Genomic DNA, 25,542 nt, shown 5'->3' with positions numbered 1-25,542 from the left:
CAACAATTCATACTCATCCTCCCATCCAAAAAGGCATAGAACCATCCAGACACTTTTCATTATTTTTATTGTTTGACAAGCATTTACAACGTTCCATTCATAGACCTAAAAACATAAAAATAGACCTTCTTTCAGCTTATAAAAGAAATATATAAGAACTTTTGACATAGACACGTCATGACCTTATGTACAAGAGACAATGGCACCCTCTCCAAGCACCAGACTTCCGAGTGTTTTCAGATGGATATGTTGCACTGGGACCAGTAAATGCGACGATTAGAAGCCTCTGCTTCCGTTTTCCATCTGGACGCAATCGAACCGGAGATGATATGGAAAAATGCAGTGATACAAAGGGTATAGAAACCATTCTAAAGCTTTTAAGAAAACCAGAAGATATAGCAAAAATTTAATAGAATAAAACTTTCAAAAGATCAAGCTCAAAGCCCTGGAAACCCGAAAGGCGGGGGGAATACGGGGTAGGAAAGCGGGAAAAGCAGGCAGAGGCACAAGAGCGTGATGCTGAACTCTCTATTGTCTGGAAATATAAAGTCATAACTGATTTTTATAAAATATAACTCCTAAAGCTACTATAAAATTCAGGTTTTTAAAGTACCTATTGATGTGTCAGACACCAAATAGATATTTTCCCCAAAAAGAAAGTTTTCATAGTATTTAAACCCTTCTTAGGAAGTGGACGTTGTGACATGGGAAAAGAAAAAGCTATAAACCTTTAAAAAAAAAAAAATCGAAAGTGCTATAACTTGTTTTTCTTCTTCGTATTTGGATATGTGTTTAGACCGTTAACGTTTTGAGCGTGTTTACCCTGTTTTGTTGGCATGAAGAATGTGTTCAACACAAGAGATGTTTTTAAAGAGGTTTTCTGTTAAAAGGTTTGGTTATGGACTGTCAGGGAAGGGGAAGGTAATCTACGGATGAAGATGCAATTTCGATGGAAAAAACCAATGATCAACACGGCAACCTCATGAGAAGGAGGCTCCCCTCCCTGCCACGTGCAACAGACACATACACCGCCCACTTGGGTGTCATGTTTAATCCAACCAAACTCCTGTCTCAAATATAGATTCAAACACTAAAAAAAAAAATAATCATCATCATCTCCTTCTTGGGAAAAAAAAGTGTATCCTTAGCATGAGCTTGTTGGCCTTTCATATATAAATATAAATCCACCACGCCTCAATCTCTCTGTAAAAGATTATATCCTCATTTTTTAGGCTCAGGGTTACACTAACACTGTAAAATTCTCATCTATTTGTGCCCCTGTATATCAGGTAAAATACAAAAAATAGTGTTTCTTTTCTTTCTCTCAAGTGATAAATTTGGATCTCTTTCCAAAGAGTTTGGCATCTCTATAATTCTATGCAAAACTAGAGCTTCCGAACGCGGACATACAGTAAGACCAGCCATAGACTAAAACAGGAAGAAAAAAAAAGGCTAATTGAAACATGAATCGCCACCCTCTCCTCACACATTCTTAAAATACACAGAGATTCTCAGACATGGAAGAGGGAAGGGTACAGTCAGAACACTGCAAGCTGTACACGTTTCATTTTGTGTTTGAAAGTGGTTTCCCCGACTAGGAGACTGATTTCAGATAGAAGGATCGTGTGTGTGCTACTATCCCTTAAATTAATCTGTCGTACGTATGTCAACTCCTGGGGGTGATTTGCTTTCCAGTGCTATAGAATCTTTTTTCTTTTAATTGTTCAGGCCCTGATTCATTGAGAATAAATAAAAGCCCTTAGTAACTATACAGAAGATAGGACTCAAGCTTATCTGGGATTCTGGGCAATTCTTTCTGATGTTGTTGAAAATGACAAAGTTGGGTGGCTACATGGCTTCAGGACCAAGTCAGCTGCCAAAACCGTGTGTGCAAGAGCGCGACCTAAGGGGACATTCTTGTCGACGGTACGGGAGGGTGGGCAGAGTTAGGGCAGGAAGTATCTACACACATTCTCTACGGGGCAGGGCACACAGTCAGATCTCAGTGTTGAGTTTCCGGGAGGGGGCAAAGTCTTCGCGCCTAACCCAAATGACTTCCTCACTTGCGCTTTCCAGACCTCCATTGATCCCCGACAGGGCAGCTTGCTTCTTGAGCTGCGCCATGCGGGATGCGTGACTATCCAGGGTTTTCCGGCCTCTTTCCCGCTGACTGATGGAGGCGGCCTGAAGCTGCTCTTGCAGGTCTCTGTCCACTGAGGCGCCCTTCACAGACTCACAGAACTCATCATCGTCACTGAGAATGTCTGTCTCCTTGATGTCATCTTGCTCCTCATACTGAGCAAGATCAAACTGCTCCTCTACCCATCGGTCAGTGTCCCCGCCACCGGGGGGCTGCTGGGACTCTTTCTCCGGGCTGCTTGTGGAGACGGCATCAGAATCAATGGTAAACCTGTTTCGAGCCAGCCGCCGCCTCCTCCTCCCAAGAGACTTGCTTGGGGCAGACACTGCACACACACACAAAAATATAAAAATAAAACCCCCACATGCTTTATGTGAGATGAAAATCCAGAAAGCAAAGGACAGTAGAAAATGAAACCTCAACAGTATGCACGGAATGCCTTGATGTCTTTCGGGGCTTAAAGTCTAGATATCACCGGTGTGTCTTGGAGTGTTTACCTTGTCGAGGTGTCTGGACTTAGAAGATGTCCCAGCAACTGATGGAGGGGCAACAGGGAACCGGGGCACACAGGAGAGGTTGAAGGTTATGGGAAAAGGGGAACCCAACTCCCTCTGAAATAATCTGCTGTTCTAACCTGTGCACCTAAGAGACGGATCACACAGACTGCAGCTGCTCTCGAGAGACAGACCACTGATTTGGGGATTAGTGTCCTCAGCGCAGTACATGTCCGATGGCCCAGTGCTATGAAGATCCCCCCAGGGTGTCCCAGGGTTGTTTAGCTGGAATAGGTCTTTAGTAAGGCTGGGGGTGCATCTATGGTTTTTCTCTCTTTGTAGAAAATGCCCCTCTGCATCAGGGAGGCAGAGGCACTGGTCCAAGTTACTTGTTTTCTGGGAACTTGAACGTAACATTTCTTGGGATCTGCAGTTAGATTAAGAGCACCACATCCCTCTTAGACAGCCTAAGAAAAAGAGTGGCTCTCAAAGACACAGAGTCTTCAGTTACGTCCCTGTCTTCTTTCTGACGAAGTCCCACATGAGCTGGGAGGCTAAGCAGATGTGAGCCCGTCTCCTCCCATTACATTCTGTGTATCGCTCTTTCTTCTACCGAGCAATTACCTTATCAGTGCCTCAGTGGAATGAGAAATAAAACACCAATGACACCCAAGCACTTTGATCAACAAAGTGCTGTATAAAGTGATGACTAGTTAAGAAGAATTCATTCTTTCACCTACCGCCCTCTAGGAAGCCAGAATTAAAAATAAGTGAACAAAAGACACCATCCAGTCAAGCCAACAGTCCCACCACGCGCACACACAAGAGACTGCTCACAGGGAGGGCTGCTGCTTCTCCCTTGAGAGTGAAGCAGTGATTACATTAGACACAAAAAGGTGAAATGCAACACAGGCTTTCCAGAGGAAGGGCAGAGTCTAAACGCCAACTGGGAGCTGCTTTCCTGAAACCTAAGCCCCCAGAAACCGTCGAACTTCTTCGATGCCGCCAGAAGATACCTCGTTTGCATTACCGCCAGATGCAGCCTTCTCTTCACACACAGCAGGCACAAGGTTAGACATCTCAACAAGGGGCTGAACTGGCTCCCACTGCGGCTCTCCTCTGCCTCGGACCCCTGGGTGTCCATCACTATCCCTGAGTGTTCTGTCATCTTAAAATGCGGAACAAATGGACACCACTCTTGTCTGAGGATGGGAATAAAAGCTATTTCCAGGCAAAATGGAAAAAAGAAATAGAAAAGAGGAAAAACTACCACCTACTTCTACTGAGAGGAGACAAAAATTCTTGTTCACTTTGATCTCAGCACCAGCAAAACACAGCATCTCTCTGCAATCGCTGCATTAGAACGACCCCAACTCAAAGCTACTGGAAATATTGGCTAATGACTTCATGCTGAAGTATCTAGGGGTCAAGTGTGTTAACGTCTACATCTTTGAAATGTGTCAAAGATAAGATGAGGTGGTGGATGACACGGATTCTAACAGATGAGTGATAATGAGAATACAGAAAAATCTTATAGAATATAGATGGTAGGTATGAATTGTTTCAGAAATTCTGTAAGTTTGAAAATTTTCATAAGAAAATAGAAGAAAGAAAAAATTTTTCATTGGGTTATTGGCAGCCGGATAGTACTTTAGGTTTAGTATGAAGCAGAGCATTTAGCTTTACTATCCTGGCCAAACAGAACAGAGGGTGAAATCAACCATCTGAGTATTCAACACAAAGCAGAATGAAGCATGAGAATCTGTCCTTAGTATGCTTAAGAACCCGGCTACGATTACTGGGTTCTTCGAAGTCCTTTAGGGATGCGATCTTTGACTATTTCCAGGGCTCCTTGTTAAGACTGACCGGCCGCTGCTGTGCTGATCTACTCAGGCACCATTTTAAAATCCTCTAGTAAGAAGATTCTGAGGATAGCAAGGTGCCTCCAAAGCAAAGTGATAGACTTTCTTCAGCCAAAAATGAGCCATCAGGCAGAAAAATCTTTCAATCAGCGAGATCCAACAGGCTATGACATCAAAGCTTTCTCTCAGTAATCATGATGATGGATGATGGTGTCAAATTGTAGGCTGGTTTTGTTTTCTTTCCAAATGGATCTCAGCAGGAAAACTTCTGAGTGACAGACTAAGCTCGCTTAGCTTCAAAGTCAATGCAGCTCTGAAGTTCGGTTCATTGATTAACAACTGAGACAGGTGAGTCCCCTGAGGCTGAGATACATATTCCCAAATCTGTTTAAACATTTCCCTGGCAAGCAAGAGGGGCGGGTAAGACAAATCCAAGCTAAGAATCTCTAAAATGAGTTAGAAAGGATCAATAAACTATTCTTCCATGGGGCCCCCATGAAAAACTGCAGATATGGACACACGCAAGACTCTTAGGATACCTTGGAAAACCTCACAAAGTGCTGGGTGTTCATTGCACTAAGTTTTCAATAAACATTTATCAATTGATTGGAGGGGAGATTCACAATAACTAGTCCCCTAACATTAAATTTAAGGTGCTTAATCAATGTAATAGCCCATGTCAAGCCAGGTACGTTTTGTCTATGAAAACCTTCAAGCATTCTCACTTCCGTCCCTGCCTTGTCAACAGGCAGAATGGTCATGGGGACAAAGGCCAGAAACCTTCTGGCAAGTGCAAAGGGGGTCTCTTTTAATGAAATCCTCCCTGCAAAAATTCTAGGCTGCCTCTTGAGAAAGTTATCATAAAAACGTTAGTATCTTGATGTCATTAAGTCCCTAAGTATTCTGAAAACAGCTTTCTTCCTGCATAAATTTTGCTGCCATTTATAGGTGGTAATATTCATTTTACTTCTTCACTGCTCCACTGTGATGGACTAAGTCCTACCAGAGTATTTAATTGGGATCGTTTAAACTCTGTATTCTTTTTTTTCCAAGAATAACTCAAGGCTTCCCTAAATTCACATGGTGACTAAAAGTTGCAGGCACAAGGCAAGGATAAAAACTGGACGTGTCATGTGGGCTCCAAACCTAGAATCCTGACTGCTGAGAGCAGCCATTGCTGGGCTGCCAGTCCGTGGAGCCGCCCTGTTCTCAGAACAGAGGGCTGTGACCCTGCTGATCTGTGACACACGGCTTTCTGCTAGACAAAGCTGGCTGTCATGCAAAGCAGCAACTCTCATTCTGCAAGCAGGCCGAGACAGCCTTTCCCGAAAGAGGATGTGTCAGCTTCCTGGCTTGGCGAATGAGAGAGGAGCTCACCAGCCAAGAGGAGAAGGGAGGCAAAGGGAAGGCTGGAAGGAGGGCGAGAGGTGACACAGGGCGGATCCCCAGGAGCCACCAGGAAGGAGCCAAGGGCAAGGAACCTCACACCAGGGAAGAATCACCCTCCGACGTCAGCCCCCACCCGGCCACACCTCACCCCCACTCAACGAGGAGGTCAAGCTCACTGGATTCTACAGCGGAGTGGGGGTCACGGGGATCTTGAACGTCTGAATCCCCACAGTACCTGCCCTGCTCATGGCCGGCCTGGCCCCCTTCAGTGCACACAATCTTTTGCCTCCAAAAGGGACATATTGCTGGGATGAGGGCAGGCTCTCGGTTTTGAGGAGCTGTCTTCTGTGCTTATCACGCAGGACTGAATGCACAGCCTTCAGGAAATCCTTTCGGCTCTCTGGGGAGCTAGGAAAGAAAGATTTGCACACGTTAGAGAACCAGGGCTTAACACATGGGGAACGTCTAAGGTTATCAGGGACAACCAAACAAACATCCCTCGGGGCCAAAGGCTAAAGACTGAGGCCATGACTCCAATTTCTGTGCTAAGCGGTGATTTCACGGCCAGGGATAAACGGCACAAAACTCCTTTCCCGTCATGCTTTCGGATCCATCTCCTGCCGCTGATGCAGGGCAGAGCAGCCATTAATGAACAGACCTATGGACTGTGGGAGTTTGTACCAGGAAGCTGCCACATTCTGCCTGGTGCGTAAGGCAGAGCTTTTCACTGTCCAATGTTTTTGAGGGCAAATGAACCACAGGATTTGTGTGGCTCTGCAGAGCACCCTAAGGCTGACATCTCAATGTTCCTAATGTCCTCTAGAGCTCAGCTCCCTCCTGTTGAGTATCAGTGGTTCCCATGACGCATTTCAACTTGTAAATATTAAGGCTGTGTGTGTGTGGTTTTTTTTTTTTTTCTTTGAGACGGAGTCTCACTTTGTCGCCAGGCTGCAGTGCAGTGCCACGATCTAAGCTCACAGCAATCTCTGCCTCCCAGGTTCAAGCAATTCTCCTCAGACTCCTGAGTAGCTGGGACTACAGGCATGCACCACCACACCAAGTTAATTTTTGTATTTTTAGTAGAGATGGGGTTTCACCATGTTGGCCAGGATGGTCTGGATCTCTTGACCTTCCAAAGTGCTGGGATTACAGGTGTGAGCCACCGCGCCCGGTCCAAGGCTATGTTGTTAAGAACTATAGGCCCAGGAGGGTAGATCACAAGATCAAGAGATCGAGACCATCCTGGTCAACATAGTGAAACCCTGTCTCTACTAAAAACCCAAAAATTAGCCAGGCATGGTGGGGCATGCCTGTAGTCCCAGCTACTTGGGAGGCTGAGGCGGAAGAATCGCTTGAACCGGGGAGGCAGAAGTTGCAGTAAGGTGAGATCACACCACTGCACTCCAGCCTGGGTGACAGAGCGAGACTCCGTCTCAAAACAAATGCTTCCTAGGTGAGTTATTTTTCTTGTTTTATTCCCAATATTTTTACCCAGGTAAGTTTAACCTGGTATTCCTTATTAACAATAAATACGGCATCTGTGTAGGCTAGCTTACTAAACCCTGTAAATGTTACCAACAGCATCACAAAGGGATGAGCCAAAACAGACGGTAAAGGTGGTGCTCAAACCCCACGTGGTTATACAAAAAACATCTCACCTGCAATCCTGACAGCTTCCCGGGGATCTGCCCCTTGTTGACCTCTGTCACCCAACACAGAGAAGTGATGTAGCAACACAAAACGTGGGTTTTGACGTTAAACCCACCATTCATTTTCTTTTCTTTTTTCTGAGACAGAGTCTCGCTCTGTCACCCAGGCTGGAATGCAATGGCGTGATCTCGGCTCACTGCAACCTCCACCTCCCAGGTTCAAGTGATTCTCCTGCCTCAGCCTCCCAAGCAGCTGGGATTACAGGTGCCTGCCACCATGCCTAGCTAATTTTTGTATTTTTAGCAGAGATGGAGTTTCACCATGTTGGTCAGGCTGGTCTCGAACTCCTGACCTCAAGTGGTCCGCTTGCCTCTGCCTCCCAAAGTGCTGGTATTACAGACGTGAGCTACCACGCCCAGTCCCAGTATTCATTTTCTAAAAGGCCTTAGGCCAAGTACTATCTCTGAGCCTTGCTTCCCCATTTGTAACCAGGAGTAGTAATAGTATTAAGTTGGTGCAAAAAATAATTGCAGTTCTTGCCACTAAAAGTAACGGCACTTTTAATCACTTTAAATGGTAAAAACCGCAGTTTCTTTTTGCACCAACCTAATACATTGGTCTGACTAAATGAAATAATGAATGTAAGGTGCTTAGCATATTTCACACTTGGTATATGTACATTCTTACTACACTAGCATAATAAAATATTGCTAACAATCATATAGTATTGATTCTATTGTCTTTTATAGGTAATCCACAGTATATGAGTACTCACTGTGTGGGGTTACTGGGTAATTATTGAGTAAATTGCTGAGTGTCTATGATTAAATTAAAGCAAGATTAAATATGGGGCACATTTAAAGCCAAAAACATTAAATGTCATCTGTTGGGGTCATGCATCTCATATTTTTAGAAAAATAAAAGAATATATTGTATATGGGAGAAGATCTCAAATTCTCATGGAAGAGGGAGAAGAGAAGAGAGGGAAGAAAGAGGGCAGCGGGATAGAAGAAAAACCACAAGACATAAGTAGAACCCCATGTCACGAGCCCAGCTTTCCCTCAGGACGTGCAGGTGATCAACACAGGCTGTTCTCAAAACGAGCAGGAATCCCGGTAACACCTTCCCATGTTGTCACCTCCTCCCAGGTGACTCTGCATTTACTGTATCTCAGCAATGTTGTAGTACAATGTACCAAACATCAAAACATAACACGATGAGACCGCCATCTCGTTCCCATCTGCAGAATGTAAACACGGCCTCGACCTCACAGGCGCAGCTCACCTGCAGCACAAGTGGAAGACCCTCTCCGGCCTCCCTTCAGACTCGGATTTCACATGGACAATTTCACACACGGCATTTGCCTCTGCATCTAAAGAAATGAAAGCAACAATGAATCAGGGTCTGTTTCAGATGGGTTTATTGACATGGTCACAAAAGCATTTTCCAGCTGTGATTGAGGATTCATAATGCAGAGCTGTACAAGATCGAAGATATTTTCCCACTATCCCACAATCTAAAGAGACGAAGCAACTGAAAAGCTTAATGGATGCCAAGAAGAGAACGCTTGGAGAATTTCCAGTTGCTAAAATCTTCTAGATGGTCTAAAAGGCCAATCAGTCAATCATACTGACTGCACTCACCCTTTCAGCCATGCAGTCTGTTTAACTGAACTGTGCATTTCAATTAAATGATTAGTTGTTTTGGCAACAGCTGGACTAAATGGAGCCAAAGCCTCCTATCCGGATTTTATCAGGCCAGGGATGACAGGTGAGCCCTTGCTGTCTGTCAAGGAAGCCTTCCCCCAGGTGGCTGGACCTAAAGCCCTGGAGACCTAATGGGGTTTCTCGTCTTCCCCTGGGGTCTACTTTGAACACAGCAGAAATGCCAAGAAGGTAAGGAACAATTTTAAAACAGTTTTGAAGCTCTGCAGTGCCTATAATAGAGCAGTACTTTAAGTCATGAATACAGTGTTTATGAAAGGAACAATTACCTACAGACATCCAGGCTACACATTGTGAAGTCTCACTTTTATCCAGTGGTTTAGAACCCTGGTCACAAACCCTCACGGTGGTTGCACGATTTAACCTTAACCAGAATCTATCTGCAAAAAATTTTACAAACTTTCCCAGACTGAGATGAAAACCCAGAAATTCCATATTCTGATTCTCCAATCCACTAAAGTGGATTTCATAATGAAAGACATCTTTGCAACTCAACTAAAATAAGCTTTTATCTTGATGATTTTAAACTTGACTCGAATGAAAAATAGAGGGCGAGAATGGAATGTCATGTCACAAAGATGACTTTGTCTTCAAAATTTAAAGTCTTTATGTGTTTACTTGACGCAGGCAAAATTCCTGGCTTAGAAGCTGTCAGTTTGCTATAGAAATGAACTTTCCCATTTATAAACCTGGCACAAAGAAACAAAGCAACCAGATAATTCATAACCTATGATTTTAAAGTAAGACATTAGTATTTACGTGCTCAAACCTCAAAATGCTACTTGTAGCTATCCTGGACTCACAACTTACAGGTGCCTGCAAATTCACATGGAAATCAATTTTGCAAATCACATCATAAGTAAAAGGACATCCGGCAAATCACTGCTGAAAGCTTAGAGAGAAAACTTATAAGACAAATAATCATTCCAAATATATTTGCCCTACATGGTTTTTGCATTTGAGTTTTTAAAAACTGTGAAGGAGGAGACACCTTGTTTAATTTGGAAAAATAATTCAAAGTGTGCAAAATATTGCAAGAGTGTTCTCCCCATGATGTTGGACTGGGGTGTGGTGGTTTTCTGAGGATCGGATCCAGTTTTACTGCTTATGACAAGTAGAAACAAAGCCAGGCTATACAACAGAAATCGGACAGTAAGAACTTAACATTCACATTAGGTATCAAAAGCCTAAAATAGAAATTCACATTGCCAGCTGGGTGAGGTGGCTTAGGCCTGTAATCCCAGCACTTTGGGAGGCCAAGGCAGGCGGATCATGAAGCCAGGAGTTTGAGACCAGCCTGATCAACATGGTGAAACCCTGTCTCTACTAAAAAAAATACAAGAATTAGGTGGGTTTGGTGGCATGTGCCTGTAATCCCAGCTACTCAGGAGGCTGACGCAGGAGAATTGCTTGAACCCAGGAGGCGGAGGCTGCAGTGAGCTGAGATCGCACCATTGCGCTCCAGCCTGGGTGACAAAGTGAAACTCTGTCTCAAAAAAAAAAAAAAAGATGACAAAAGAAATTCACATTGCTCATCCACCTGCATGTCTCCACTGCCAGGGCTTTTCCTTACCAAAGCTGTACCCGCTGACCAAGTGGAACAGGCAACAGGTGTGGCTAGAGCGTTTCCACCTGACTCCCCAGAGATGCTCTTTCCAGGGTACACCCGGGAGAGCTTGTACTCAGCCCATTCCTCCTCTCGAGAACTTGGTCTTAAATTAGGCCCAGGAGGGGGAGCTTCTGAGTCACAGAAATATCACTTTCCTTAGTCAGTACCCTGCTACTCATGTGTTTAAAGCATTGTCTAATTATATTATTAAGTATACTCATAGCTACCCAACAATTCCTTTCACTACTAGGTGGATTTTAGAAAAAGAATCAACATTTCCACATCTGTAATCCCAACGCTTTGGGAGGCCGAGGCAGGAGGCTCACTTGAGCCCAGGAGTTCAAGACTAGACCCCATTTCTACAAAATATTTTTTAAAATAGCTGGGTGTAGTGGCACACGCCTGTAGCCCCAGGTACTCGGAAAGGATAGCTTGAGCCTAGAAGTCTGAGGCTACAGGGAGCTACAATCAATCGCACCACTGCTCCCCAGCCTGGGCAACAGAATGAGACCCCGTCTCTAAAAAAAATCAACCTAAGTTTTAAAAAGAATCAACATTGTAAAAGCCTTCACATTAATACCAAAGGCAAACATTTGTAATACTTTAGGGAAAAAAGGTTTCATCGATGCTTTTTAGTTCTTTTGGTGGTATTTTTGATCTCTCAGTTAAAAAGCAAGTGAGTAGTTTACATGGGCTTTGTCTGTTCACAGTCTCAAGGATTCTTTTAAGAACCACAGGCTCACTGCTGCTCAGACGGTAGTCACTATACTATTAATACATAGAATAGAATAACTAGAATCTCTGCCAGGAATTTTGAAGACATTACACATCCATTCACTGAGTTCATTCATTCACTTGGTTCATTCATTCAATATTTAATCAATGGCTGAGTAAATAAGAGACAATAAAGAGACTGAGAAACAAGAGAGTTAAGTATAGGGAAAAAAAGATGGTAGGGTGGTTATACTAAGAGTGTGAATTCAAATAATTCCTACACAAACCAGAAATATATGTGTGAAAAACCCAGCACAGGCCAGAGTTTACCTGCACTCGCCAAAGCTCGAACCTGCAGTGCCTCCGTTGGGATCATGTGTCGAAATCGGAAGGGGTCCCAGTCCTCATAAATGGAAAGCCTGTGCGATCCTACCTGCAGAGGAGAAGGAACCAGCTGCATAAGAAGAATCTAACCTGCCCTGGACCAGTTCCCGTTTTCTAAACCAGCGACAGACTCTCACGCAGTAACTCCAGGTGTGCCCAGAGGATCTTCCCGCATGAGCTCCTGTTCATCCAGCAGGAAGTGAGAGGCTGCATGATAAATATATTGAGGGGAGGGTGTGCAAATACATTCGCTAAGCAAATGCAGTGAAGAGAGACACACAGGAAGAGGAGAAAAGGGATCCCAAAACAAGAACAGGGCAACAGACAAAGGGAAGGGTAGTGTTGGAAAGGTTCTGGGCCATGGTAGACCCAGTCACCAACGGCATCCAATGGATTTCAATTCACAAAAATGAGACCAAGTCACCAATTGATTCCAATTCACCAACTGGTTCCAATTCACAAAAATGAGACCAATTCATTTTTTTGCTCTAAATATGAGCCTGCCTGAAAGAAGGCAGGATGGGTGATCTCAAGCATCCTTAGTAACACTTAAGAAAGTAAAAAAGATTTTTAAAAGGCTCATACTGACAAAGTGGTAGAATTATGCAGATACAACTGATAAGCAGATAGAGAAATACTTTCAAACCATGGGGCAATGTAAGAAGTCTTACAAGTTTCTTCTTCTGTTTGGAACCATCTTTATACACAAGGACCACAGCAGTTTTGAAGACTGGAAAAAATAAAATACAGACAGTTATGGCAATGTCACATATAGGGTTTTCCCCTTAACATCACTAACTTGTGGTAATAAACACTACAGTTATGAAGAGGATGTGGAGATCCCGGTTAACTGACTCCCACCTACCTTCCATTCATTCATCACATCTGTGAAAATCAAAAGCCTATTGAGACACAATTTTCCGGGTTCAAAATAAACATAAAAAGCCTACATAAATGGAAATCACCTACGCCCCCAAAAAAACTTTCGGGTAAAATACATTAAGTATGATATCATTTTAAAGTTAAAACTTCAACTGATACATATTCCACAAAAACGTACTAATTCAATAGATGGAGGAAGAATATAAATGTCTTTCATACTAACAATGCAATTCTGAAGATGATTTACATTTATGCAAATTAAGGTAATAGCGCACACACACACACAGTGATAAGTCAGGAAATACAACTCATCTTTTGACCTAAAGAAACAAAAATGAGTTTATGAAATTAGAATTCGACTGTACTTCTTCCCAAAAGACTGAATCAGAGTAAGCTCTCTAGGAGTGGTAAACACAGAGTTTCATTCTTACATTCTCTCAGGGGATGGGGAGATACAACGGAGTTATGCATAATCTTCCAGAGAATTTGTTAAGCAATGCCAAGCACGTTTTACAGTGATTCTGATTCCTCCTAGAGGGGGAAGTAGAGTTGGCACTCAGAAGGACTGGAAGGGGCACTGAGCCCTGATGCTCCTGCGTTCTCTGTGTCAGGGTCTGCTATGGTCCAAATGTTTGTGTTTCCCCAAAATTCATACCTTGAAACTAATCACCATTGTGATGGTTTCAGAAGGTGGGCCTTTGAGAAGTGGGGACTCTGTCCTCATGAATGGAATTACTGACCAATAAAAGAGACTTGAGAGAGCTGCCTTGACCCTTTTGCCATCATGAAGCCACAGCTAGGAAGTATGAGAAAGCAGGATCTTGGACTTCCAGCCTCCCCCACGGTGAGAAGAAATAAATCTCTGTTGTTTGGAAGCTGGCCAGTTTATGGAGTTCAACTCCATTTTGTTACAGCAGCCAAACGGACTAAGACAGTCTCCATTATCCCTTCCTACTCTGACTCCAAGGAATAGCCCAGTCACACAGCAGCTGAAGGAGGCATAGCCTTGTATACCAGACATGGAATTACAAAAGGAACAAACTTCCAGACAATTCTCAGGGATGGGCCCACCAGGCTCAAATGCCCTTTGGAGACGAACCCCAAGTATCTGGTTTAACTTCTGTCCTAGGTAGGGCAGGTTGGTCTTGTCTTCTCTCTGTGTAAGATCATGCTAACCTCCACTGCAGGGAAATAAGCCTTGAGATGCAAAGAAACTGACTCCAGCCGCTGGGTCTAGACCTCCCATAGCCCTTCACACCTCACAGCATCTGACCGCTCAAGGTCCCCAGAGCACAGACTGGCAGGTTCCCTCCGAAGGCTCACACTGACCAGACGAGGCCACACCAGCTCTGCAGAGCAGCTGAGCACAAGCAACCTGAGGATGCCCTTCATTCCCACCATGAAGCCCTCAGAAACCACAGAGGCTGGGACAACTAGGTCCTCTTAGAAGTGAAAGTGCTCGGCCAGGTGCGGTGGCTCAAGTCTGTAATCCCAGCACTCTGGGAGGCTGAGACGGGGGGATCACAAGGTCAAGAGATCAAGACCATCCTGGCCAACCCGTCTCTACTAAAAATACACAAATTAGCTGGGCATGGTGGGGCACACCTGTAGTCCCAGCCACTGGGGAGGCTGAGGCAGGATAATTGCTTGAACCTAGGAGGCGGAGGTTGTAGTGAGCCAAGATCACGCCACCGCACTCCAGCCTGGATGACAGAGTGAGACTCCATTTCAAAAACAAAAACAAAAAGAAGTGAAAGAGCTCTACCCCAATGACTCTAATCTCAGAAAAGCCACCACAGCACTGAGACCACAGCTCAGTGGTGTAACTGCCTCCATTTCCCTCAATCTTCATCATCATGGATCACAGCAGGAGGCCCAGAGAGTGAGCTTTGGCCTGGCACCCGGACCTCAGCCTCTCCCTTTAACTTGCCCTAACCCTTGGAGCTAGTGCTTCTCAAGTGACTCCACCGCACTGTCCAATCCCTTCAGACACGGCCTTGATCTCCAAAACTCATGCTACTTTCCCAGCCTAAAGCATCCTCTCTTTGCACCAAAGGGTGAACGTCAAACACTCTTCAAGGCAGAAGGCTATTTCTATTTTTGTTTTTGTTTAAGGCAACGATCGCCAACATTTGGTCCACATGAGCCATCCTGTGAGGGAAACATCAGGGTACCTCGTTGGCAGCAAGTCAACTTCAGTTTCGTAAGAAAGCTGAGCTACTTCCTGAGGTTAGAGGTTTAAACCAAAACAAGACGACAACCACATTTTAACCCCAAATCTGCCTGACTGAGGGTAACCACTATCCTTCCTTCATAGTAACTCTTCCTTATTTCAACTCCTTGCTCAGCCTTTCCATTAGTTCTGCCTTGCTGCTTGAAAACACACCCAAACCATGAAACTTGTCTCTTTAATGACTGGGAATCCGCAGCTCACCCACATCCACATCCACATCAGGACTAGAGCCTTTTTGTTCATAATCCCAATTTGAATCCTTCCCCTTCTCTTTTCTATCACTCTGGAGAGGATTCTGAATGATGATAAATCCGTCTTGGTTCTCAGAGCCTTCAGTTTTTCTCTTGTGAACTGCAGCCCCTTCTGAGTTTGCTGACAGTGTGATGCCCTGATGCTGATGCTGGAGCATGCAGGCTCCATTTCTACCTAAGACAGGAGGCTGAGGCAGGTGGATCACAAAGTCAGAAGTTCAAGACCTGCCTGGCCAACATGGTGAAACCCCATCTCTACTAAACATACAAAAATTTGCCAGGCATGGTGATGAGTGCCTGTCATCCCAGCTACTCAGGAGGTTGAAGCAGAGAACTGCTTGAACCCAGGAGGCAGAGGCTGCAGTGAGCCAAGATTGCACCACTGGACTCCAGCCTGGGCAACAGAATGAGACTCCATCTCAAAAAAAAAAAAAAGTACCATATGTAACCTTTAACATAAAAGAGTTTGCCAACCCATTTTCTCCTACTTAAATTATTTTCTTATTCTAAATCTGTTGCTTTCTAACTAAGTGAATCTGTAATATTGAGGGCAAAGTCATGAAAACTCTAAATGTTGACTTTGGAATTGCTAGTCTGTAGGCCCACATCATGGTGTGGGGCATTTACATCCGTAGCTTGCATCGCACGAATGACCCACTAAGCAGCATCGGAGAGAACCCAGACTCCTCCGAGAAGAAATCACAGTAGAAGAAACCCAAGTGGTGATGTTGAAAAGAAAGCAAAAACTAATGCCCTCACCAAACCCCTACGCCATCAAAACCTACCAACTTGTTAAAATCTCCTCAATACTCCTCTGCATGGCCTTTTTAGTCACATGCTTTCTCTGCACTTACGTGTTCCTTTTTTTTTTTTTTTTTTTGAGGCAGAGTCTTACTCTGTCACCCAGGCTGGAGTGCACTGGTGCAATCTCAGCTCACTACAACCTCTGCCTCCCAGGTTCAAATGATTCTCCTGCCTTAGTCTCCCAAGTAGCTGGGATTACAGGCACCTGCCACCACATCCAGCTATTTGTTATATGTTTAGTAAGGACGGCATTTCACCATATTAGCCAGGGTAGTCTTGAACTCCTGACCTCAAGTGATCTGTCCGTCTTGGCCTCCCAAAGTGCTGGGATTACACCACACCCGGCCTCCCTTGTTATTTTTAATGAAATGGCATCAACAGCTACAGGGACTCTGGAAATTTTAGGAATATCAGTCAGTAATTTTTTAATGAAGGCTAAGTGATCTAAATAGAAAGTACAATGAATCTTTGCATTAAATACTCTGATTTTTAAAATCACTAGGACATTCCATTTGGGAATACCCTGTTCCTATCATGGAGGAATAAAAAGTTTAAAGAAGGAGTAAGCAAGCCCCACTCCCCACAAGCCCACAAAAATAATGTAAGGCAAGAGAATGATAAGCCAGATTTCCATTATATTATGTTCCTACCCATGAGTCTTTTAGCAAAAGGCTAGGACAAAACGCAACATAAAACAAAAGCATGGAGTGTTGACGGTTTTATATTCACGAACACAGCAATATGCCAATGAGCATTTACACTGCAACAACAAGCCTACATTATGCATAATTCCCAGTATGCTCACCCATGGTTTTTCTCTCTTTCAAAAAGCATATTACAATACAATTACATGAGATCTCTAATTGCAGCAACTGCATCCATCTAAACTGGTTTATTAAAAAATATATCATTCACAAACATGTCTAATTTCACTAGTATTGAGCAGCAATGGGATCAAGATGCACCTCACAGCTGATCCAGGCACTCCAGAGTTGCCACAACAGTTCAGTTGAGAACCAGCATCCTATATCCTAGTCTCTTTGTTTGTTTCTGAGACTGAGTTTCACTCTTGTTGCCCAGGCTGGAGTGCAATGGTGGGATCTCCACTCACCACAACCTTCGCCTCCTGGGTTCAAGCAATTCTCCTGCCTCAGCCTCCTGAGTAGCCAGAACTACAGGCGCGCGCCACTACACCCAGTTAATTTTTGTATTTTTAGTAGAGATGGGGTTTCACCATGTTGACCAGGATGGTCTCGATCTCTTGACCTCGTGATCCGCCCACCTCAGCCTCCCACAGTGCCGGGATTACAGGCGTGAGCCAACACGCCTGGCCACATCCTGGTCTTAAGACCAAACAGCAACAGAGTCAGGAAGAAAATAAAAGATCTAGGATTTCAGAAACAGAGGCCATTTTGTCTTGATTTTTTACTTTGTTTTTCCTTGGTTTATAGTTAACCCATTATTTTGAAAAGATACCCAGAGCAGCCGCCAAAGAGGAAAATTCTTTTCCCGCCCGTGTGTTTATATCTGGAGAAACTTGGGCACTGCCATTTCCGCCCACCCACGTGGCTGAGTGACCACAGAGTGCAATTTAACTCGAAGGTTTCATTTCGTGTTTGTGAAATGTTGGTGGCTACAGCAGGAAGACCAATTCAAGTAACTGCAATTAACTTTATTTTTAATGAATTGGGTCTTGAAAAAGAAATGTTCCTGTTTTGAAAAATAAGCTAGACGTTTCCCCCTTCCATAAAACCCTTTTCTGATACACACCAAAGGCTGCCAATTCTGGTTCCTTTTTCCACTTGCCCAGCGAGGCCGGCGGGTTCAGCCAGATCACCGTGGTGTGCAAAAGCAGGTCTCCCATGCTCAGATCAGCAACCTGAAAGCCAGAGACATGACCAAGTTTACTGAGTGGTGTTATCAATACTCAGATTTTCATGATGTTTGAAAATTCAGCATATGAATATTAATTTTACTTCAAGAAAATACTCCTAAAAACATTTGCTTTAGTATGCGACATAATGCATCAGTTATGCTTGATTTAGCCATTCCGCAATGTAGCATATCAAAACTTCATGTTGTACACTATAAGTATATAAAATTTGTCAATTTCTTTCTTTCTTTTTTTGAGAAAATGGCACCAAAATGACAGATTACATTGTAAAAAAAAAAAAATACTCTGAATTTGTGACTGTCTGAATAAACACCACCTCCCATCGAAACAGGCTGAAGATACAATATCCAAGTTAACTTTTCTAATGGGAAATAAAGTATCATTATGTTCTAGCCAAGTCTGAGCTAGGAAAAAAACCATGAAATTTTAACAACAACAAAAATTCCTTTAGTTCATATGAAATCTCCTAATTGAAAAATAAATCCTCTCTATTCCCAAAGAAACACACAGAATACAGGGGAGAGAAAACATTCATCTTTTTTTCCCGACTTCATTCCATGTTTGTCTACTAGAATTTCAGAACAAGATGGCAAATAGTTACAAAATGGGCTCTGAAATTCACAAGTTAGTCTGTCAAAACTGATCTAAAAAACTAGAGATGTTGGGGCCGGGCGCGGTGGCTCAAGCCTGTAATCCCAGCACTTTGGGAGGCTGAGGCGGGTGGATCACGAGGTTAAGAGGTCGAGACCAACCTGGTCAACATGGTGAAACCCCGTCTCTACTAAAAATACAAACAATTAGCTGGGCATGGTGGCGCATCCCTATAATCCCAGCTGCTCAGGAGGCTGAGGCAGAAGAATTGCCTGAACCCACCCAGGAGGCGGAGGTTGCAATGAGCCGAGATCGCGCCATTGCACTCCAGCCTGGGTAACAAGAGTGAAACTCCGTCTCAAAAGAAAAAAAATTAGAGATGTTTTGTGTTCAAATAGAGAGAGTTTCCCAAGGAGATGCTAATTGCTGTCAATAGCAAAGACCCACCCCAGATAACTGCAGACATTTCCGCCAGTGAGTATCCTCTTTTGGGAAGTGTAAGCAAATTATTTCTTTTTCTAATCCATTTCGAAGAAGATTTCATTTCACTTTAGATGAAGGAGAGAGAAGCCAAATAAAGAGTCTGAAGATTCCTCTATTGGCACGTGCAGCATGAGTGCTAGAATCCCAAGAGACCATGAGGTTCAGTCACTCGCCCCCCAGCAGTCACATGCTAAAGACTGCCAAGCGCTGGTTGTAGAGCCATCTAGACACAATGATCCCAAGAGTCTGATGCAAGTTCAATGTCTATGCCTCCTAACAGTCAGGTCTGCTTTTCTCACGGGAGTCACTGACCCCTTCCAAACCTAGCTGGGTTTCTTATACGGCAGCAACCTGGCAACCCTCTGCTGCTCACAGTGCAGTTGGGATTGCCCTTCTCCAGCCTCCAAAACAGGCTACCGTGTGGAGATGTGGCTCCATCAGTACAGGATACAGAAGTAGTACTGCCTCCCTTGATTGGGATTATTAGAATCATCACTGTCATTACTTCTGAGCTAGAATATCCTAGTACAACCAAGGGTTAAAATAGTTTTCAAGCAGCTGTATTATTTTGTCTATAGATATTAAGTAACTCATCCACCAAAGCCCCAGGATATTATCAGCCAAGGTAATGACACAGTCTCCACTACCTATCCCCCAAAGACCCACATGGAAGAGGAGGAGTTATATACATGAGGCAAATTCCCAGGGGCCACAGCCTAACGGAGTATATCTTTAAAAGTGATTAAAGGCCAGCATGGTAGACTGTCCAAACTCTATTTCCTCCAACAGAATTACATTATCTGCTATGTGATTTTCCAGCACCTCCCACTAGATAGGCAGGGTACATACATTGCTGACCGATGACTTTGGGTGTAGCCAAGTGACTTAGGCAGTGGACATGCCGTAACAAGCCCCTCTTGGGCACCCACCTTCCAGCCAGGGGAAGGACTTGCCCAAAACAGCCACTGCTGCTTTCGCCTGAATGCTGGAAGAAGAGACGAGGAGCACACCAGAACCCTCGGAACTGGAGCCAACCAAGAGAAATCAAACTTTGGTTGACCTACAAAGCCACACATGAGATAACTATTTGGTGGAGATAACCACTGGTATTTTAAGTTATTTGTTACATAACTTAGAACAGGCTGATGCTGTGCCTCTGCACAAGGCTTCTCTCTGGACAAGATTCCCATGCCAGATGGAATAGGAGTCAGGGTGCTCCCTTCGGTCACAGTTTCTCACTGGGGCTTCCACTGGTTCCCTTCTGAATCTTCCTTCCAAAACCCAAGAGAGAGTTCTACTGGGAGGCCTTTACCTTACTAAGGACTGGGATGCCCTAGTGACCTAGGGCTTTTAAGGACTTCTTTTATGGGGAAACACCCTCTGGGATTCTTCTTCCTACTCATTAAGCAAAAGAGATTCCTTAGCCCAACAACCCAAAGTTTAACATCCAGGGGTAGGAGGTTGAAGGCCCAGTTTTCATCAAAAGCTGTTTCTTTGCCATCTTTGTTCTCTGTGAACATATCTGCCTTCAGAGATACCTTGAGGCAAGTTGGCTGAAGATGGGATTCAGGTACCCTGTGTTCCTAGAATGTTACCATTTCACTATAAACCTGCTGTTACCAGCAAATACTGATAGATGTTCCTATTCCTGTTTAGAAAACTTCATAAATCCATTCTAGGCTGTTACTTCATACTGCCACTAACAGGGAACCACAAGGATCAGGAATTCAGGAATTATCTTTGTGAAAATCTGAATATAATTTGGGTACCTCCACAATCACCTGCCTGAGTCTCCATAATTCTTCCAACATGCTGCTGAGAGCAGTGGAACAGAATTGTCATTGATCTTGGCACAGACCATCCTATTTCCCAGGACTCATTTTCCCTAGGGTTTTGTTCTTACAGCATTGAGGCTACTGCATCCTTTCAGTTTAAAGGCCATTCTCCTCAATGGAAGGAAAAGAGATGAAATGGGGCTTGAGGTTTCTCCTTGAGTAATCAACTGCCTTTGAGTAACTGATTCCCACTGGGGGGACTGTTTCCTGCTTGTTTGTCTTGCCCTGCCAAAACACTCTTCTTCTCTTGCTCTCTTTGGCCTCTTTTCCAAGCCAGAAATTTTCTGGGCTTTGCACCTCCTGGTAAAAGTAGGAATTTCCTCCTCTTCAGTCCTGGGACTCAGCCAGTGTCCCTCTTTCCATCTTTTGCACATTTCTTTTTACAGTCTTAGCCCACGAAAAAGACTTTGTATAGCACTGTATCACTGTTCCTCACTGGAAAGATGTCTTACATGTCAGAATCTCATTTTAAAGGACTTCCAGTTTCACTGAAGCCATTTTCCTTTTTATAGTCTCTGACTTTTGATCATATTCATCTTTTTTTCCTAAATTCTTTGCCATCCACTATCCATTTTGCCTTCTAATCTTTAGCAGCACGGTCATTTGCTCCTAAGGTCATTAAAATCCAGTAATTAATTTGGCATATAGAGAAAATAAAAGAGAATGTAATGAAAACGTTCACTTCCATGGGCTAGTAAAATGCTCTTCTGTCAGAATGAAATAAACCAAAGGAAGAGAGGCTGTCTTATAATTTTTAAAATGTTTATAGTATTATTCATATTAGTCAATTAAAAAACAGCATTAAAATTCTGTGATCGACATAAAATCAAGGTATAAAATTACCTTCAAGATACAACTATTTAAACATATACATAGATACTAATTTTTAAAAAATCAAAATCAACACCAAAATACGTTAAGTTGTATGTCTTGAAATCACGGAAGAGTTTTTTTCTTGCCTTTTTCTATATTTTGCCTTCTGCTTTAATAAGTATAATTTTTTTTTCTTCTTATAATGTTTTATAAGAAATGAGAACCAAGTCCAGGGTGGCAACCTTCATTTTTTCCTACACTCTGATAGATTAAATTATCTGCCAAGTAGTCTCGGAACATTCTTATGCTCTGCTTGTCATGTTATGTTAAAAAAAAAATGTGTTTCAGTTGAAAACTAAATATCCTCTACAGCAGACCTTCCTGGGCTATCAGATTCTGACTGTACAGTATCTCTGAGCCTCTGCAACACTTTGTAAGGCGTAGGTAACAGAGACAAGTGTAAATTCTATCCAGTCTGATACTGGCCTGGTTGATTTCCTCCAGCTGTGGAAAAACCAGTTTGTCTCATTTACAATTCATCTAGTCCCTTCTTCACTCTGTATATAACTCTGTGTGATTGTGACTTTTCCAATGAAACCTTAAAACACTTGCCTGGGTCCCCCATATCTTGTGAGTAAAATAAATGATAAGATATCATAATTTTACCTGTTTCTGAAAATGATCCATGAACAGCGGGAAAACTTGTTTCATTTCACTCAGGACATAAACATGAACCTGGATAATGGCCGTTAATATCTCTGGAGATAAGGTGCTTTCTCTAGTCTACACTAAACAACCAAACTTTGCCCTACCCACTTTTTTAACCCTGCTGCTAGTCACAGCAAGAGTGTTTTTCTTCTAAGTTCCTTCCCACATTTTCTCTTTTCTAAGGTGGAAAGAAAAACTGAGTCTAATATTCTAGTTGAATCTGAGTGTACAGAGGCATTGATGAATGTTACTATATATCATTTGCCTATGATCCCTCTAAGTATTAATGGGATTTTTAAATTGAAAATTAGTAATTGTATGTATTCAGGGGTACATATGATGCTTTGATACACGTACTGTATAACCATCATATCAGAGCAATTAACTTATCCATGATTTCAAATGTCTACCACTTCTCTGTGTTGGCAACTTAACTTCATTCAGGCGAGTGCTGCTTGATGACTCAGGCACACCTGTTAGCTTTGCCGTAAGTCTTTCTCAGGTCTATCTGTTCCTGCCACTGCTCTTCCAAGTAAGTTTTTGGGTAGAGTTAAATGATTCAGAGTCATCTGAAATGTTCATTCATTTGACAGCTATTTATTATACACCTGCATTAAACACCAACTATATACCCACTATGTGCCTGATGTCTTTCTAATCTCTGGAGGTAGAGCCCTGGCCTGTTAATAACTGTTTTCTAGAAACAGCCAGATTGTGGTAATGGAAGTTCACTTTCACACTTAACACAGAATAAAGCCAGAGATCCCCAGGGTGAGGAACTGACCATCAGGAAAACATTTCCTATAGGAAGAAAGAGCCCAGCTGAGGAAGAAAATTCCCATTGCAGCCTTGGATAAAGCACAGATGTGCCCCTAAGAAAAACAACTGCATCCTAACTTATTATTTTACTTACAAATAACACCTTAAAAAAAAAAAAAGAGAGAGCAAATGTAAACTCGGCTTTCCTGACAGGTGTCCTGAGAAGATGGGGACTCTCACCTCTTTTTTCTCACCAGTCTGTTCAGCGATCAGCTGGTCAAACACAGCCCCAAACTCTTCGTGGATTTTCTGCATCTCATTGATGTGACTGGCCACCTTGTTCATGGTCTTGATGGCCACTGGAAGAAAACAGGTGGTGAAATGAGAGGCCACTTAGAGACCCTCGTGGATGCAGGCCTGTGGAGAGGTTCTGGGCCGAGGCCTACCGTCCAGGTGGTAGTGCTCCTCGCTCTCGGCATCGGTCAGGGCGAACAGCTCCTTGAGCAGAAGCGGGTACTTGAGGATCCTCTGGATGGGCTTGATGAGGTACGACTCGAGCGTGGACGAGTGCTGCTGCTTTGGGTTCTGGGCATCCAAGAACGCCTTGAAAGCCGTGTCTGTCTTGGCTGGCAGGGTTTAAATACAGGGCATCAGGGTGGAACGTCCACGTGACTCCCTTCCCACAATTTCCCTCCCTTCCTCACTGAGACTCCAAGGTGCCTTTTTGCAGCACTGAGCAGAGAGTGGGTGGCAGGAAGAGGGAAAGGTAGGGGTGGGGGCGGTCAGGGAGACCACGGGAAGGGCCTGTCCCCCACATAAAATCAGTTCTACGTATTTATGTGTCGTGGGGGTGGGGAGAAGCCTGATGAGTTAAAGGATGACAGAGTGTAGATTGCAGACACCCAGATTTCCAGGGGCTGCTGCTGATCCTCCTCCATTAAGCATGGTTTTTTTTATCCTGATGTTTTAACACCTGGGGCCTTGGTATCCCTGGGGAGACCGCCCCGCCCACACTGGCTAGTTCCTGGAGGTAGTCAAAGATTTGCCAGGACATGTGCCTTTTATAGAGTCCCCACACACTGCCACCTCCTCTCTGAGGCTCTTACGCCCTGGGCCACCATCCTCCTGCCCTGGTCACTTCAGGGTGGGGAGCAGACGTCTCGGTTTTGAGCGCAGCCCAGTTCCTACCCTCAGAAATCCCAAGAAAGGCTCTTGGCCACGTTTTCCCCTCACTCCCTCTGCCTCGTGGCCGAACCTGCGTGTCCTCATCTGGCCCGCGTGGCAGGGAGTGCCTGTGCCTCTTGGGAACTGTGAGTGACAAACTGCAGAATCTTCCATCCCCTGAGCTGCTGGTCTTGTCATTTCAAAATAATGATACACCTACATTCTGAACACTCCTTACCCTGGTTTTCCAAGCATTTCACCACTGGAAAAACCTCTTCTGAAAAAGGCAAGCAGGCCGGGTGCAGCAGCTCATGCCTGTCATCCCAGCACTTTGGGAGGCTGAGGTGGGTGGATCACCTGAGGTCAGGAGTTCGAAACCAGCCTGGCCAACGTGGTGAGACCCCCATCTCTACTAAAAATACAAAAAAACTTAGCCGGGCGTGGTGGGAGGTGCCTGTAATCCCATCTCAGGAGGCTGAGGCAGAAGAATCACTTGAACCCGGGAGGCGGAGGTTGCAGTGAGTTGAGATCATGCCACTGCACTCCAGCCTGGGTGACAGACAGAGACTCTATCTCAAAAACAAACGACAACAAAAAAGGCCAGGCACAGTGGCTCATGCCCGTAATCCCAGCACTTTGGGAGGCTGAGGCAGGCAGATCACAAGGTCAAGAGATCAAGACCATCCTGGCCAACATGGTGAAACCCGTATCTACTAAGAATACAAAAAATAGCTGGGCATGGTGGCACGCGCCTGTAATCCCAGCTACTCTGGAGGCTGAGGCAGGAGAATCATTTGAACCCGGGAGCAAAGGTTGCGGTGAGCCAAGATCATACCACTGCACTCCAGCCTGGGCAACAGAGGGAGACTCCATCTCAAAAAAAAAAAAAAAAGAAAAAAATGGTGAGCAGAAGCAGCACCTCACAATGCCGGGAGAGCAGCGCAAGGCAGGATCTCCCACGGTGATCTGCTCAAAGTTAACTGAAATCTGCTCCAAGTGGCACCACCTATTCGCGTCTGTGGGCTCCGACCTGATGCAGCTCAGGCAGCACGTTCCTCACCAGCCGTGCCTTCCTCTGTGTCCCAGCTGGTTTGGGAAGCAGCCCTGGGGAGTTGTGGGGCCGCAAACAGAGGTACCAGCAGCGGCTGATAGAAAGCCG

At 44.2% G+C, this 25,542-nt stretch overlaps 1 protein-coding gene across 19 annotated transcripts in view; it reads right to left on the bottom strand.

The window, feature by feature from the left end:
* Positions 1 to 25,542, bottom strand: part of TIAM1 (TIAM Rac1 associated GEF 1) — a 528,333-nt gene that overhangs the window by 79,512 nt on the left and 423,279 nt on the right. For 10 of the 19 annotated variants that reach the window (XR_012514869.1, XR_012514870.1, XR_012514872.1 and 7 more), the window contains exons 21-27: positions 23,666 to 23,845; positions 23,460 to 23,578; positions 17,907 to 18,015; positions 12,638 to 12,696; positions 11,913 to 12,015; positions 8,820 to 8,907; positions 6,121 to 6,293 (exon numbers count right to left, since the gene is read on the bottom strand). Coding sequence is in view for 10 of the 19 variants with exons in the window: in XM_074389355.1 (XP_074245456.1) it covers positions 6,121 to 6,293; positions 8,820 to 8,907; positions 11,913 to 12,015; positions 12,638 to 12,696; positions 17,907 to 18,015; positions 23,460 to 23,578; positions 23,666 to 23,845 (831 nt within the window). In the remaining 9 variants the exon portion in view is untranslated. Of the gene's footprint in view, positions 1 to 50; positions 2,466 to 2,959; positions 6,294 to 8,819; positions 8,908 to 11,912; positions 12,016 to 12,637; positions 12,697 to 17,906; positions 18,016 to 23,459; positions 23,579 to 23,665; positions 23,846 to 25,542 lie in introns of those variants that run through there. The other 9 variants (XM_010338326.3, XM_074389350.1, XM_074389351.1 and 6 more) reach the window with 2 other exon arrangements.

Source organism: Saimiri boliviensis, chromosome 18 (genome assembly GCF_048565385.1).
Source record: "Saimiri boliviensis isolate mSaiBol1 chromosome 18, mSaiBol1.pri, whole genome shotgun sequence".
Classification (NCBI taxonomy): Eukaryota; Metazoa; Chordata; class Mammalia; order Primates; family Cebidae; genus Saimiri; species Saimiri boliviensis.
The sequence above is the reverse complement of the archived record's forward strand: the minus strand, read 5'-3'. Positions and strand labels throughout refer to the sequence as shown.